The 14674-nt window shown below is 31.4% G+C and overlaps 2 protein-coding genes across 7 annotated transcripts in view; one reads left to right on the plus strand and one right to left on the minus strand.

Annotated features, from left to right (window-relative positions):
* Positions 1–14674, plus strand: part of LOC143240132 (uncharacterized) — a 134522-nt gene that overhangs the window by 44136 nt on the left and 75712 nt on the right. The gene's annotated exons all lie outside the window — the stretch shown is intronic.
* LOC143240129 (proton channel OtopLc-like) overlaps positions 1106–14674 on the minus strand; it is a 67214-nt gene continuing 53645 nt past the window's right edge. For all 3 annotated transcript variants that reach the window (XM_076482058.1, XM_076482061.1, XM_076482060.1), the window contains exons 6-8: positions 12070–12230; positions 7207–7387; positions 1106–3555 (exon numbers count right to left, since the gene is read on the minus strand). In XM_076482058.1, the coding sequence (XP_076338173.1) occupies positions 2558–3555; positions 7207–7387; positions 12070–12230 (1340 nt within the window). In that variant the 3' untranslated portion in view covers positions 1106–2557. The remainder of the gene's footprint in view (positions 3556–7206; positions 7388–12069; positions 12231–14674) is intronic.

Consider the following 14674-nt stretch of genomic DNA (forward strand, 5'->3'; position numbering starts at 1 on the left):
TGAACAGAAATTTACATGAAAATATGTTTATACACATATAGTATGATTATTCTTAAAGCTAAATATCTAGCCATACAAAGAATAAGAAATAATTAATATTTCTTAAAATAAGTTATACGAGGTCTGTTCAAAAAATACGCGGACTGTTTGAATTGCGCGGCTCCAGTTGGTTCCAGGGGAATCCGCTTGGTGTCGCTAGGTTCGCACAGATCAGGTCGACAAAATCAACACCCTGGTGCGGGCAAATCGACGTCTGACTGTCAGGGAGCTTGCTGAAGAGGGTGGGATATCAGGTGGGTCTTGTTACGAGATTTTGACCGAAAAATTGAAGATGCACCGCGTTGCTGCGAAATTTGTGCCTCAGAACTCGTGAGTTTTTGGCCAAACACTCGATCACTGTTCTTCCCCACCCCCCCTACTCACCTGACCTTGCTCCTTACGATTTTTTCTTGTTCCCCAAACTCAAAAGACCCTTGAAAGGAAGAAGATTTGAGACGATTCCCGAGATTAAGGCAAATGCGACGAAGGAACTGGAGGACATTACAAAAGAAGCGTACCAGGACTGTTTCAACAAGTGGAAACACCGTTGGGATAAGTATGTGCGTTGGGGAGGAGAGTACTTTGAAGGGGTCCTAGACCTATAACTTCTAAATAAAGTACATTTTGTTTTATGACGTCAGTCCGCGTATTTTTTGAACAGCCCTCGTACACGTGTGGAAATGGCTGCCTGCATTGTACAAAAAACGTACAATCTTTTCCAATATTGGAAATAAAAATACAAAACTTTCAGTTCATTATAGCTGATATCAAAGATAAATCTGATTTATGTAAGGTTTTCAATACTAAACATCTGAAGAAATAATAGCATAAGCAACCACACACGAAAGGACAAATGAAGAAATTTTCTATTTTTTCGTTGCCCGTTTTTGAAGTAATTTCAATACAATCACTTATCAGGATTATCATATTTTAAATGACTCTTTTTAAATATTACAGGATTATTTTTAAATTTTTCTATTTCCGTACGAGCTTTTGCCGTACTGTTTAGTTTCTATTTTGTCAATACGCAGAACAAGGAGATGGATATGCTTTTTGTCATTTTACGTTTTCTCTTTTTTTTTTTTTTTGTTACGTGGGTACAATATGTTACAGGATATTTCGGGATATTTTTTCTCGTTCGTTTCGGTTTCCACGTAAAGAATCATAGTGGGCCTAGTTTATTTTATAACACTAAGTAAAGTTTTTACAACACTTTTACTATCCTTTACACTCCAGGTGAATCATTTTATAAAATATCAGGCAACAGTTCTCTTTTATGATGTTTTATACCATCAATAAACCGTAATTGTGTTTTATAATAAACTTTTATTTTTTAATACTGTGGGCAATACAACAACGTGTGTGTGCTTGGGGGTGGGGAAGAGATACAAACTTAAATCGATAGTAACAATTAAATTCATCCTTCGCCGAACTGACGACGAATTCCAGTTTGAATGTAATGTACTGATGAGATTGGCAACACATTCAATCTGGATGGGATGCCAATCATGCCATCCATTACAGATTAACCCCTACTTGACCTTGGTATCCATTATAGATCTGGGTAGATTGAAAGAATCGGAGTACAGTCTTATTCAAGGTCACAATAACATGTTGCGATAATTTCTCAAACTCCGATTACAAGTACAAAGAATAAGCTAGTGAATCACGCTACCTTTCTTTTAAGTCGATAGGCCTAAGTAATATTTCTTAGTATATTCTGTATTCTATAATTACTTTTCTTGATTTTTGAGTTTATAGAGAATAGAAAATGAATAGTACACTTTATAAAATAACATGTAATCTGAAGTAAACGGCAACATATTCTTCTGGTTTCTATCTTATTCGCCCCCCAGTGGCTCAGCGGTATGTCTGCAGACTTACAACGCTAAAAACCGGGTTTCGCTCCCCGTGATGCGCAGAGCACAGATAGCCCATCGTATAGCTTTGTGCTTAATTCAAAACAACAACATCTATCTTATTCACAAAAGAAATAAACTAAACATACATGTGATCATTTCATGTTGAAATACTGTGTTAATAGTTGGTATAAGAATTTAAAAGCATATATTTAAATAAACAAGAAATACATGATATAAACAAAATTTTATATTATTTACAGTATTAAAACTTTGAAAAGTAAGTGCCTACGTGTATGAGTTTTTGTACGATCAGAAAAAAAAGTATATTTTAGACTATTGGTAAATTCTTAAAAAATTAAGTTACACATAAAGACACATCCGGACGGAAGGACAATATACACATAAACACTATAACACTTAGTAATTACATCAAAAAGGGTGTGCAATGGCACTTACATCCATCATTACTTGGATTACATTTGCTACTAAAAAACGACTAAAAATTTTTTTCTGTTGGTACTTTTCGAAGTGCAAATACTTCATTTCAAACCTAATCTATATTTCAAAATCACCAGGATGAACTCAACTTCGTATTAATTATTTAATTTCAAACTTTAGTATTTTCACCTGTAAATTTCTCGGTTTTACCATAATACTTATATCAATTCAGACCTTACTTTGTAACAACGTTTCCAGATATCACATAAACAGACAGTGGAATGAAATCGGAAGAAAATTGTTAACGGAGTGGTCACATGAGTGATGATTGTCCAGGCCCAGAAGCCGTAGAAATGCATCTGAACAGGATTGGAATCAGCTCTACGAGTTTCTAAAGTGTTTATAGACCACATGGCAAAGTTGCAAACCAGAAGGAAGGTGACCATCTCCCGGCCAGGCTTCCTTCTCATCTGGTCACTATTCTTACAATAGCGTCGGGAAGTATCTAGAATAAAAATTGTCTGTAGCGTGGCTTGGATGAGGCACGCTATTGCTGTTAACAAAACCAACACTGTGTTGTTATCCATTGTGAAATGACCACCAATAATACTGAACATGGTGAATATATAAAGTCCACTCTGAGCTACAATTAGCAATATGTTATCCAGCTCAATATTCCTGTAAGGATTGTATCTTAGCTCTCTTATTTGTATAAATGCTATAACCACCACGAGTGACGTCAAAATATACAGAGCAAGTTCGAAGATATGAGCTTCCATGACTGCTAAATTCTTGTAGAATTCTTTGTTGATGAGGACAAAAAATAGAATTAAGCTGATGATGGCTAAAACCAGGATAATAATGCCAGTGAAGAGGCCCTTGTTAGCCTTCGTGCAGTCCACAGTATAATGGTGGCGATGCCGAGAAGAATATGAGCCATTACTGGTATTTTCCACGTTAACCGTGTTTTTCCCGATGTTTTTCCACATAACATATAATATAGCAGCACAGATCAAACTGTATTCGATTGTACAAGGAAAAAGAAATGGGCTAGCGTCCTGCACAAGTTCACCCATAATATTAGATCGGCGACACTCATGACTTATGTATATTCCGTGTTCGAGCAATTTTTCAACACTATGATGGTTAAAGTTTTGATGTCCATTCACAGCCAAGTGATTACTCTGTTCTTCTTTCAATTCATGATGATCGTCAGCTGTATAGTATATGAAACATTTGTTTTTGAGAGCAAAATTTCCATAAGTTCCAAAACAATATAACTGATATTAATACATGTTATTATACTGAGTTTATGTTTTGGTGTGAACGCCTTTTACAAGCTGGCTACGCGTGATTATATTAGGTTGTCCAGAAATAAATGTCGGAATTTTCACGATGACATTTAGAAGTTGAATACTGGGTAACTTATCGTTGGTTGGTTGGTTTAATCCAACGTTTGTAGCTTACAAGGTGCCTTAATTGTCTGCTGTTTCAACTTTACTCAGAGCAAGTTTCACAAATCCCAAGGCAGTATGGAAAAGAAAGACTTTCGTCTGATTTTCCTTTATGACTTCAAACCTGGATGAAAAGCTACCAAAACTACAAGGAACATCAACCAGACATTCGGCTATGGATTTGTTACTGAACGTACAGTTCAGCGTTGGTTCCAAAGGTTTCAACATTGAGATAAAAGTCTTGAAGACCACGAAGGTCGTGGAAGGAAGCCATCCTTAGATGAAAACACATTAAGAGAAGCAGTTGAGACAGACCCTCGCACAACAGTTTGTAAGCTTGCAGAAAGCTAGGCATAAGTAAATCAAGCATTGCCAACCACCTGAGTGTGATTGGAAACACAAAACAGTGTTGTATAAGTGGGTTTTGCATGAGCTGACAGAAAATCAGCGTTATGAGACCTGTTAAGGATGACGTTCCAAAATGGAACGAATAAGGAATCGAGGTTCTGCTTCGTTCACCTTAGTTCCTAAACCATTCCCCTAGAGATTTTCATTTTTCAAGTATTTTGACAAATTTTTGAACAATAAACGCTTTCAAAACCAGGCAGCTGCAGGAGAAGCTTTCAGGGAGTGCATTGACAATAGAAACTCTGATTTTTACAGCAAGGGCATAAACAGCATCGTTACACGTTGACAAAAGTTTGTTGAAGCAAATGGTGCTTACTTTGATTAAAGCATGTTTTACAGCACTGGTTTATACTTTTCCAAACTTCGCAGTTCAAAAACGACATTTATTTCTGGACAACCTAATATTTCACATAATACTTTAAAGCTATTATTTATAAAAACAACAACAATATCTAGCCCCTTAGCACTTTTCATGAATTAAAAGAATGTGTAACAATGGTATTCCAACAATACTGTATTTGCCATATTCTTTACCGAGGGCACGAAACCAATATAGAACTATTCAGGCTAGTTGGGATGCAATAAACACAGTAGTAACTGAAACACAATTTATATAAGCTACTTATTACAACAACAGCTATTGTGGTATGAAAGCTCTTTACAGAAATTTTATTATTAATGGTTTCTTTTTTTTTCTTTACTCTAACTTGCTCTTTAAAGATATATATACCAAATTTCTCACCAACAATCTTTTGTTATACATCTCTTCACTATGTCCAAATGTATTCACTCATCTTTTATTTATATTTGAATTGATTAGTATACAACAAATGTCATTTTGTCATGAATTAACACTTTTCGTTTTATATTTACGTAATTATTATTGATGTGAAAGTTGGTTGTTGTTTCACAGGATAAAAGTAAAAATAAAATTTAATAAAATCCCTTGTTAAGTGCAGAATTTACTCAAACGCCATATATAATAGTTAGGGGAAGCCGCTATTTGATGTTTGGAAATAATAGTGCCAGTAATAAGTAAAGTACTGTTTGAGAAAAATCCATGATTGTGATCTTTAGCTAAAACTTAATTTTTGTGATTTATTTTTTTACTACTAGTGGCTGCAGGATAAACCTTTTTATTCGTTACTCACCAGTAACATTTGAACTAAAGTTCACAGAATTTTGCTTTGCACTGTAAAGTTTAATACATTCAGTGTTAGAAATTATTAAATTGGTAATAATGTAATTTGTTTAACTAGTAGTGAATTATTTATGATTCGATATTTAAAATATACATGGTATACATAAGCTAGTTTTTGACATTTCACTTCGAAAACAAATATTTATTAGCTTGACGGAAGCTTTGAAAATTCATGATTAATGAAAGGTAATCCTACCGCATGAGAGGTCGCTTCTCTTATAGATATATAATTGTAAAAAACGCCTATAAACACTGCAAAATATAAAACGTATGCTGTATATTTGCATGTATCTTCGCTTGGACCCAATGAACCTTCAAACAAAATATGCCCGGCATGGCCAAGCGTATTAAGGCGTGCGACTCGTAAACTGAGGGTCGCGGGTTCGCATCCCGGTCGCGCCAAACATGCTCGCCCTTTCAGCCGTGGGGGCGTTATAAAGTTACAGTCAATCCCACTATTCGTTGGTAAAAGAGTAGCCCAAGAGTTGGCGGTGGGTGGTGATGACTAGCTGCCTTCCCTCTAGTCTTACACTGCTAAATTAGGGACGGCTAGCACAGATAGCCCTCGAGTAGCTTTGTGTGAAATTCCAAAAAAAACAAACAATCATACACAATTTGGCGAAAATCCATCCAGAGGAGGTTAAGTAGTGGTAAAAAACGCCCATGAAAGCAGCAAAATTTTTACAAAAACTGAAAAGCTGTATGTACCCTTGCATAGATCCAATTTTCTTGAAGATCTATCAACACTCTTCGAAGTATTTACATAGATATACAATAGAGAGCATTGTTATATTTATAAAGATTACTCTTACACAAACACAAGCAGTTGTTTTGAGAAGTAGCTCGTGAAAAAACGTTTGACAAATATTAATTTGAAAATGATGCTGAGAAAAAGGGTTGTATTAATTTTACAGGTGATTTAGACAGAATTTTGTGAAACATCGCCCTCTTCCTTTTGCACTACTTTGTAGATTAAATCTCTAAAACTGTCACACTGTACTGCGTTATTACTGCCCATTTAATATTTGTACAGGGTTATATTCAGCACATAAATTTAAATTACAATTCTTTAAGCACCAATAGTAATATATGTGTACATATATATGCATCAAACACTATTTAAAGTGAGTGCACTAAATATTTTATCACAAGCTTTTCTATAAAACATTTGTCCTACTGATAAGGTTTGGAATTTTTCTAACTGCCAACCACCAAAACTCAGTTGTAAATGATGAATAGAATGATTAGGCTTCATACTTGTGCTTAGAAGATTAGATGCCTGGAACTTCTGTGTGACATCCACATATTGCATCATGTTGAATAACTCAAAAGTAAATAACTGACAAAAACAATGGGTAAGATCATTCATTTTCTGTGTAAAATACATAGGAAACCCTACGAAACATTAGTTGATTAACTGTAATATTGATGGTATATTTGCTCACACTTTTTATTTAACTCATTCTATTAGGAATCCTGTAATCAACAGTCTTGGATTTAAAAACAAGTTGAGCAAAATAGTTTAGAAACATTTTTACAAAAAAAAAGCCAATGAAGTCCTCACTCATCCGTAATTCTAAGTTCAAGAGTCATTCTTTGACTGTGATGTGTATTTCAAGTGTTTGAGAACTTCAAATATTATTGATGTGTAAAAATACAATATATACTAGATATACTTTTTACAATAACATATTATTCATACAAGAATTTGAAACATGTCAAATTATTTTCATATTCTTTAATGCAACAGAAGAAATGGTATTATAAATACATTTTAACAATATGACAATTTTTAAGTACTTACTAAAATCTCCTTTAACCTGCAGCACAAAAGAAGGAAACTTCTCTGTGTTGTTATGGTTTATGATTGTCATGATCTCATGTTTAGTCTCCGCAACTAGCACATGCAGCCAGACGCAAAGATTAGTTGCAATCATGTGCATCAAACCAAACCTGGCCAATGTTTTGAATTTGTTAATAGCCATCTATGTATAGAATAAAAGAAATATCAAAGGGAATAATTAAAGACATTTCTTCATCCTTTTTATTAATATATTCTATAATAGTACAGCAACATGGAAAAATATCTAACACAATTTACCTTTTATATTCATTGTTTATAAGACTCATAATCACTAAGCAAGTACATTTACAAAACATTCAAACCTAAAAATCATATCAGAACCAGTTAGGACCATATGTATATTTCTGTTACTATATTTCTTTTTCATGTATGTTGGAATCTTCATCTTAATTACTCCCTTTAAATGTCAGTTTAGCAATTTGTTACTTGAAGGGTATTTTAAAACTAAAAATAAGCAGTTAATAAACCTGTTCTTTTCTTCTTTATGAATAAAGTAAAAAAAAAAGTGTTATGTAATGAGTATACACTCAAACGTCATTATGGGAAGTCACACTGTGTAGCTGTTGTGATATAAAAATAGGAAGATGCAAGGCAGGTGATGTAATACTGGCAAAAATACTGTCTTAGAAAAAACAAACATTCAGAAACTGACTGTAGTTAGGAAGAAGGCTTGCTGTTTTTATTTTGTTGTTAATTTTTTTTAACTTTATTTATATATGTACAATATGACACAAATTTTTTTCTGCATTCATATGTCTTGCTCCTCATGGAGCAATTTTTTAAAAGTGCAAAATTAATCAAGTGAGTGGTAAAGCAAAAAAAATGGCTTTTTTATTTTTACTTAAATCTGAAAACTCCAAACAAATAAAAATTCTTACTAAAAAAAAAGATAAGACATTTCTATTTAATTTGAAACACATTTCAATATCAACTATAATTTTTTCAACTGTTTGTAGCAAAAGCAAAAGCCCTCTTATAATAACTTACCTTCAACAAAGACAGAGAAAGTCATTTTGACGATCTCAAAAATTATTTGGTTGGCAAATTAAAAAAAAACACTAAGAAAAAAGTGCATGTGGAATTTGTGGTTTCAATTCATAACTTGAGGAGATATTTGATTTTTATGTGAGTAATCATCACTGTCAATCATAGTTGCAGATTCTTTTTTTTTCTACTTTTCACTGGTGTAAATATGGATAAGCTCAAAACCTGAAATATTATAACTTCTCTTAAACATTTGAACAATTCATTTTGTATAAAAGCATTATTACTACCAAAGAAAATTATCATGGCTTAGAGTTTGTGATTGAAAGTTTCACATAATTATTTAAGTGTTCAAATTATTTATATACATATAAACTTTTATATTGAACACCTTTCAAGCTGAATTATCAGAATTGTATCTTTATAACTTTGAACTAGAGTTTACTAGAACACTAGGTTTGAGAAATTTTAGGGCAATTGCTTACCACTTTATTTTACTAGTCTTCCCAGATATATTTATTGCACAATTAATTTCAACATCCAAGAGCATGCATTAGTTTATATGTGATGGTTAATATGAGTTAGTAGGAAAATGTGAAGTGGACTGCTTTGCTTCTTGTTTAGTTTCTCATTCTTTGGAAAGCTAGGTATGGTCTAATGTTCTTGGACTGTTAATTTTCAAATTCCTGGTTTGTGCCCCATTGCTGTAAAAACATGTTGAGTAGTTTGGGGTTAAGGATATGCTATAAAAGTGAAGGTCAAATACCATTATTCCATTAGATAAGAATAAATTATAAATGCTGTAAACTAGTTGTCTTCCCTTTAGTGTATTACTTCAAAATTATGAATGGCTCTGCACAGATAGCCCATATGTAGCTTTGTGTAAATACTAGGAACAAACAATATTAGAAAAGTTTTGGTGATATACTGCTCCATGCTCCCTATCCATTATGACATTGCGTATTCAAAAAGGTGATTTTGAAATGTTCAGTTGCCAAAAGATACTAGTTTATAAAATAATATATTATACTGAGTTATTGATTGTATATACTCAAAATAATTCTATCACAGTTTCCTTTATTTCTACCTTTATACAGGTAAAGCCTAGCAATGGACAAACATAATTTTCACAAGTTCCTCAAATTTTAAAAATATTAATTTTCATATTTTCTATCAAGCATTGGTATAATTTAATGCAATAAATGAAAAAAACCTCATCATTATCAAACTAAAGTACTGCATGCTCTAAAGTTCACTGTTGTAAGTGGTAAATAAGTGCATTTCATAAAATAACATTATTTTACCAGACAGATGTACATCTCAGTCCATTTTTCAATGTGTTTTTAATTTCTGTTATCAATATATGCTAATTCATTGAAATCCAATTCTTTCAAATTAGCTGTGAATATATTTTATTTATACACAACCATAGGAAGTATGTGGTACAATAAAAATTTAATTGGACTACAAATAAACTTTTAAATTTCCAGAGAGCAAGACTAATAGGCAAATTAAATCAGATCAAAACAGGTACACACCTATCTCCGATTATTATCCCAAAAGATGTTATTAACAATTCATACATGAAAGGATACTGGTTAGAAGGAAAAGACTCCAAAGAATTATTCATGTGAGATACACTGGAATTTGATATAAGATGTTTGGAAGCCAAATAGCTTTAGCAGTTTTATTTATCAAATATTTTAAGGAGAACATTTTCCAATTATTTGAGATGTCTTGTTTACTTCACAGGTTATATATATTGCCTGTACTGCTATAAGTTAGTTGTACATATGTATTAAAATTTATGTTTGAATGATAACCTTCTAGGAAATTTCTAGAAATATACAGCAAAAAATAGTATCATAATTAATGTAATTCACAGGTACTAATGCAAAAATTTTGAATTGAATTTCAGCAAAAGAGATGCTTTGGCAAAAAAATGAAATCATTAATTTTGTAAGAATTATTACCAAGCATGTCTTGAAGATTTTTGAATTTTGAAAAAGATATGGAGTTGAACTAAAAAAAAAATTGAGGTTCTGGAACAAAACATATAAAATTTAGTCAGATTTAAAGATTTTAAAATCCAAGAACAGTTTAAATCATAAACTGTTTAATATAACATTAATAATAAAGTTTTGGAAATACATATTCAACAGTTTGTTTTATATTTGAATCACCATCAAAAGTAAACCAATGCAGAATTAAATTAGCTAAGACTAAATGGTATCAGGAGAATAACCAGAAGTGAGAGGGGTAAGTGAACCTTTTACCTAAGACATTTACAACTCAGCAGCTCATAACAGTGAGGTAATCTAAGCCACTCTTAATTTTGTTCTTATTTATGTTTTGAATAATTTCCTTTCAAAAGTTTCATTCAGGCTATAGTTAATCATTTAGATTCTTTCTGTAGAGAAAAATATCTAATTTTTCTTTGGAAAAAAAAAAAAGATCCCCTCATGACTATTGTACTGGTTACACTCCTGGATGGCATAACACATCATATAATTATATTCAAACTAAAAAATGCTAAAAATTGTTACAAGTGGAAAGATAGAATATGCAAACTAACTCTCTCACTAAATTTAGTTGCTTTTATTTTTGAGAAACAACATTTTAAGAAACAACGTTTTTTGAAGAATAATTTCTATTCCACATGAAGGCTTAATTTTTGTTTGGTGTGTTGTGAAAATTATTATATACATTACAATTATAATATATTAAATTCATACTAAACAAGACAAATATAAAACAGTTTCAAAGTTAGGTTATGCTTCTCCCTCAGTCCTTATAGAAAGAAAAATTTTAACTTTACATAATAATTAGAAGTACTTTATTGGAAGACAAAATTTTGGTGACTAATGTAGAGAAATACCAATTTTACAACAGACCTATAAGATGGATATTTACTTGAAATATTATCTAACAGTTTTATGGTACATTTAACAATTCCTTTGTTAAGTACCACACCAGGAGAATGTCTCATTGATAATTGTCCATTAGCCAGTTTCCATTCCAGCTGGTAGTGAAGAACTGCAACTTAAATGCTTTATGACTTACAATATTACAGGTTGAAAATGTTGTGGGAACTATGAATATCATCTTTAAAGGATCAACCATTAGACTTTTTTTAAAGTATACGAGAGTAAGATAATGCAGAAAATGCTATTTGTGACAAGCAAAGTGGAGATTCACTCACAGCTAATGAATTACATAAAAAACTACAAGTTTGCAAGTGTTTAACTAATGGAATAAAGAAGTTAGTTGCTTGAGATCAGATAGTATATTCGGTAAGGATTAAAATAACTAACTATAATGTAAGTAATCAGAAGAAGAAAGTTTGAAGGAAAGTCTCTTGAATTAAAAGTTTAAAACATTTCAAAGCTTTTATGAGAGCTTGTAGGTAGATTTAATTAAGACACTGTATACTCCTAGGAGGATAGGCCAGAGCACTGAGTATTTTTATGAGTTTCACTGTAACAGACTTCTGTCAGTTTTGTGGAAACAAGTTATTTGCAAGTGTAATATTCATTCTGTAAGATATATGTATCTTCTATTGCACTACAGTATCCAACAAAATTTTAGTATTTGCTATGTGGGAGGTGTCAATTTCATAAATTGAGATTCACAGTAAACAAGTACGAAACACCACTAGTGCTTTCTGCTACCTGTTTATCTGCTAATAATTCAGTTAGTGCTAAATCTAACACCCACAAATGTCCTTTTATAATGTTGAATGAGTATAGGTTCTATTGATACATGTATATATATTTTCACAAAATACAGCTTTTTATAAAATACTTGTTTTGCACTTACCCTTGAATTAAGAAAAATAAAATATAATTGAATGAAGGTGAATGCCATTCTTGTGCTGGGAGTTAGACCATACAAAATGTTGTAACAGTGGGACTTTTTCTTGAGCTCAAAAAACTGTCCAAACTCTAACCCTGAGTAAATCATACTTCCAATTCCAAAAGCTAGAACAATAATATACATATATTCATATATAGTTTCATGTTAATACAGAAACACAAGGGTTTCAATCAAAATAATTAACTAATCAGTTTAATCTATTTGTATGATAAGTGAGGTTCAATAAAAAGGTTTTCCACAACACTATTGAGAACAACTTATAATATCTAACAGTGTATAGTCATAAACATAAATGCATAAAAACATAAACATAAGTTAAAAAAGAAATGTCTCCCGGAATAAATTCAAAAAAATAGTGAAGATATCACAGTATGTTTATTGGTTGTGCTAACTATCCATTATCATTATGAACACGTATCAGCAATACTAAGTCCAAAATACTTGACTTTTTGACAGCCAATTATATTTTCTAGACATCAAATGCAAGAACTGTTATAAACACACAATACCACAGCATAATTTGTTTTTATTCTTATAATGCTTGTAATGCAAAGCATTTTATTTAGTATTATTGAAGAATCAACCTTTCATTGATTTTATAAGATTTCAGAAGTATTAAAATAAGCTGTAAATACAATGCATGAGAACCATGTAACAGAATGTTTTTCACTGACTGTAATGTATTTACTGTGTTGAACATTCAAGAATCTTGCTTTAAAATACATAAACTGATGAGCTGAAAGACAAAACAGAATATTTTTTAGTCACTACAGTCAGTATACTATAAACCTTGGAAGCTATAATTGTAATAAACAGTTACTAATTGGAAAACTACAGAAACGATTATATATTTTGAACATTACAAACTTTGGTGAATTACTGTATTTCTCAGTATATAAAACACACTTTTTCTTTCCAAAGAAAAGGGCCTCAAAACACCCCTGCATTTTATGCATTAAAGGTCAAAATTTTTTACCTCCCTAAGCATAATGTAGCTTGTACAGCAGGGACTAGAAACTAGCACAATAAACCTTTACACTTCCCTTCTTTTTTTACTTCCCCAGAATAGAAACTGTAATAAAGGTATTTAAAAAATGTGATGTGAGCAATTGCCATAATGGCACCAAAGATGATATTGTTTGAGGATAAGTGAGAGTGAACTTTCAGAACTTGTTTTCAGTAAATTCAGTGATGCAAAAGAAGATTTAGAAAGTTATCATAATGAATGAACAATGTTTTGATATGAAACAACCATACTTTATTTTATTATGGACACTGCTTTTGAAGTATCCTAAAGACTAATAAAACATTATGTTGATGTTGAACAAATAAATAAATGTTAACTGTGAAAAATATTTTTTTCCCTAAAGATAGCCTTGAAATTAAGGGTGCATCTCATACACCTAAAAATATAGTAATTTTGGACGTTAGTATTCCAAGGAGGACATTAAGTATATTCATTGGTAAAAAGTCAGCTTGTAAGTGGTGTGAGGTCGGCTAAAAAAAGACAGATGTAACAATATTAACTCAGAATTAATTTGTTTGTCATAGACCTGGACCATTGATAAAATATTCAGTTCTAGACCAGATAGAAGATTCAGTATAATTTGTAAAACTCATATATAAACCAATATTTGTAATAACCATTATTATAAATTGTACTGTTGTTTGTATATTAAAATATATTTGTGTTAAGAGAGAAAATCATGTGTATCAATCTTATTGGCAAATATTATAAATCTGATAAATATTGAAGTTCAATTAAGTTCTAAAATAAAATTTCCAACTTTTTGAAATCGTAATACGTAACATAATAAATTGGAGACTTGTTTGAGCTAAATCATAACATGTAACACTGACAATCATGATTATATTCATAATTGAAATTTCAACAGAACTTAAGTGTTTAAGTAATGTAAACTTACAGTCTCAAAATACCGTGTCAAGCCAGTGTTAAGCTGGAATGACTTGTTCTCAGTTGCCCAGTGAATGAATGTGGTTTCTAGTTTGTTTTTTTTTGGTTTTTCAGTCACAAATTCTGCAATGCTGTATCTTGAAAGTGTTGTGATTTGTTTGTAATGGTTTGTGTATGTCATTAATACTGGAAAAATGCTAAATTGCTAATTATGAATACCAATGATTAATATTTCCACATATTAATACTTTTAAGTTTTAAACACAATACAAGCATGGACACTGAAATTCTAAAATTACCTTAAATTACTTATAAAAGTCTTTAGAACAGTTTAGTGAATATTCAGAGCACTGATTTCTTGTGCTGAATCAGAAGCCTCATTTAATATTAGCAATGTCTCTTTATCTAAGTTTGCACTGATACTGAACATTTTGAGACACCACCACATTATAATCAGCTTGTGCATAGCAAACAATATTTAAATTGAATAAATTAGTATAAATTTTGAAAATTAAATTTTCTTTTACCAAAATATATAAAGTATTAGTACTGATAAAATGGTAAAACAACAACTTTTTGTGAATTGTATAACTACATAATAACATCATTATTCAGTAAAAGCTCTCCACCAAT

The sequence above is a fragment of the Tachypleus tridentatus genome, chromosome 13 (genome assembly GCF_004210375.1).
Source record: "Tachypleus tridentatus isolate NWPU-2018 chromosome 13, ASM421037v1, whole genome shotgun sequence".
Taxonomy (NCBI): domain Eukaryota; kingdom Metazoa; phylum Arthropoda; class Merostomata; order Xiphosura; family Limulidae; genus Tachypleus; species Tachypleus tridentatus.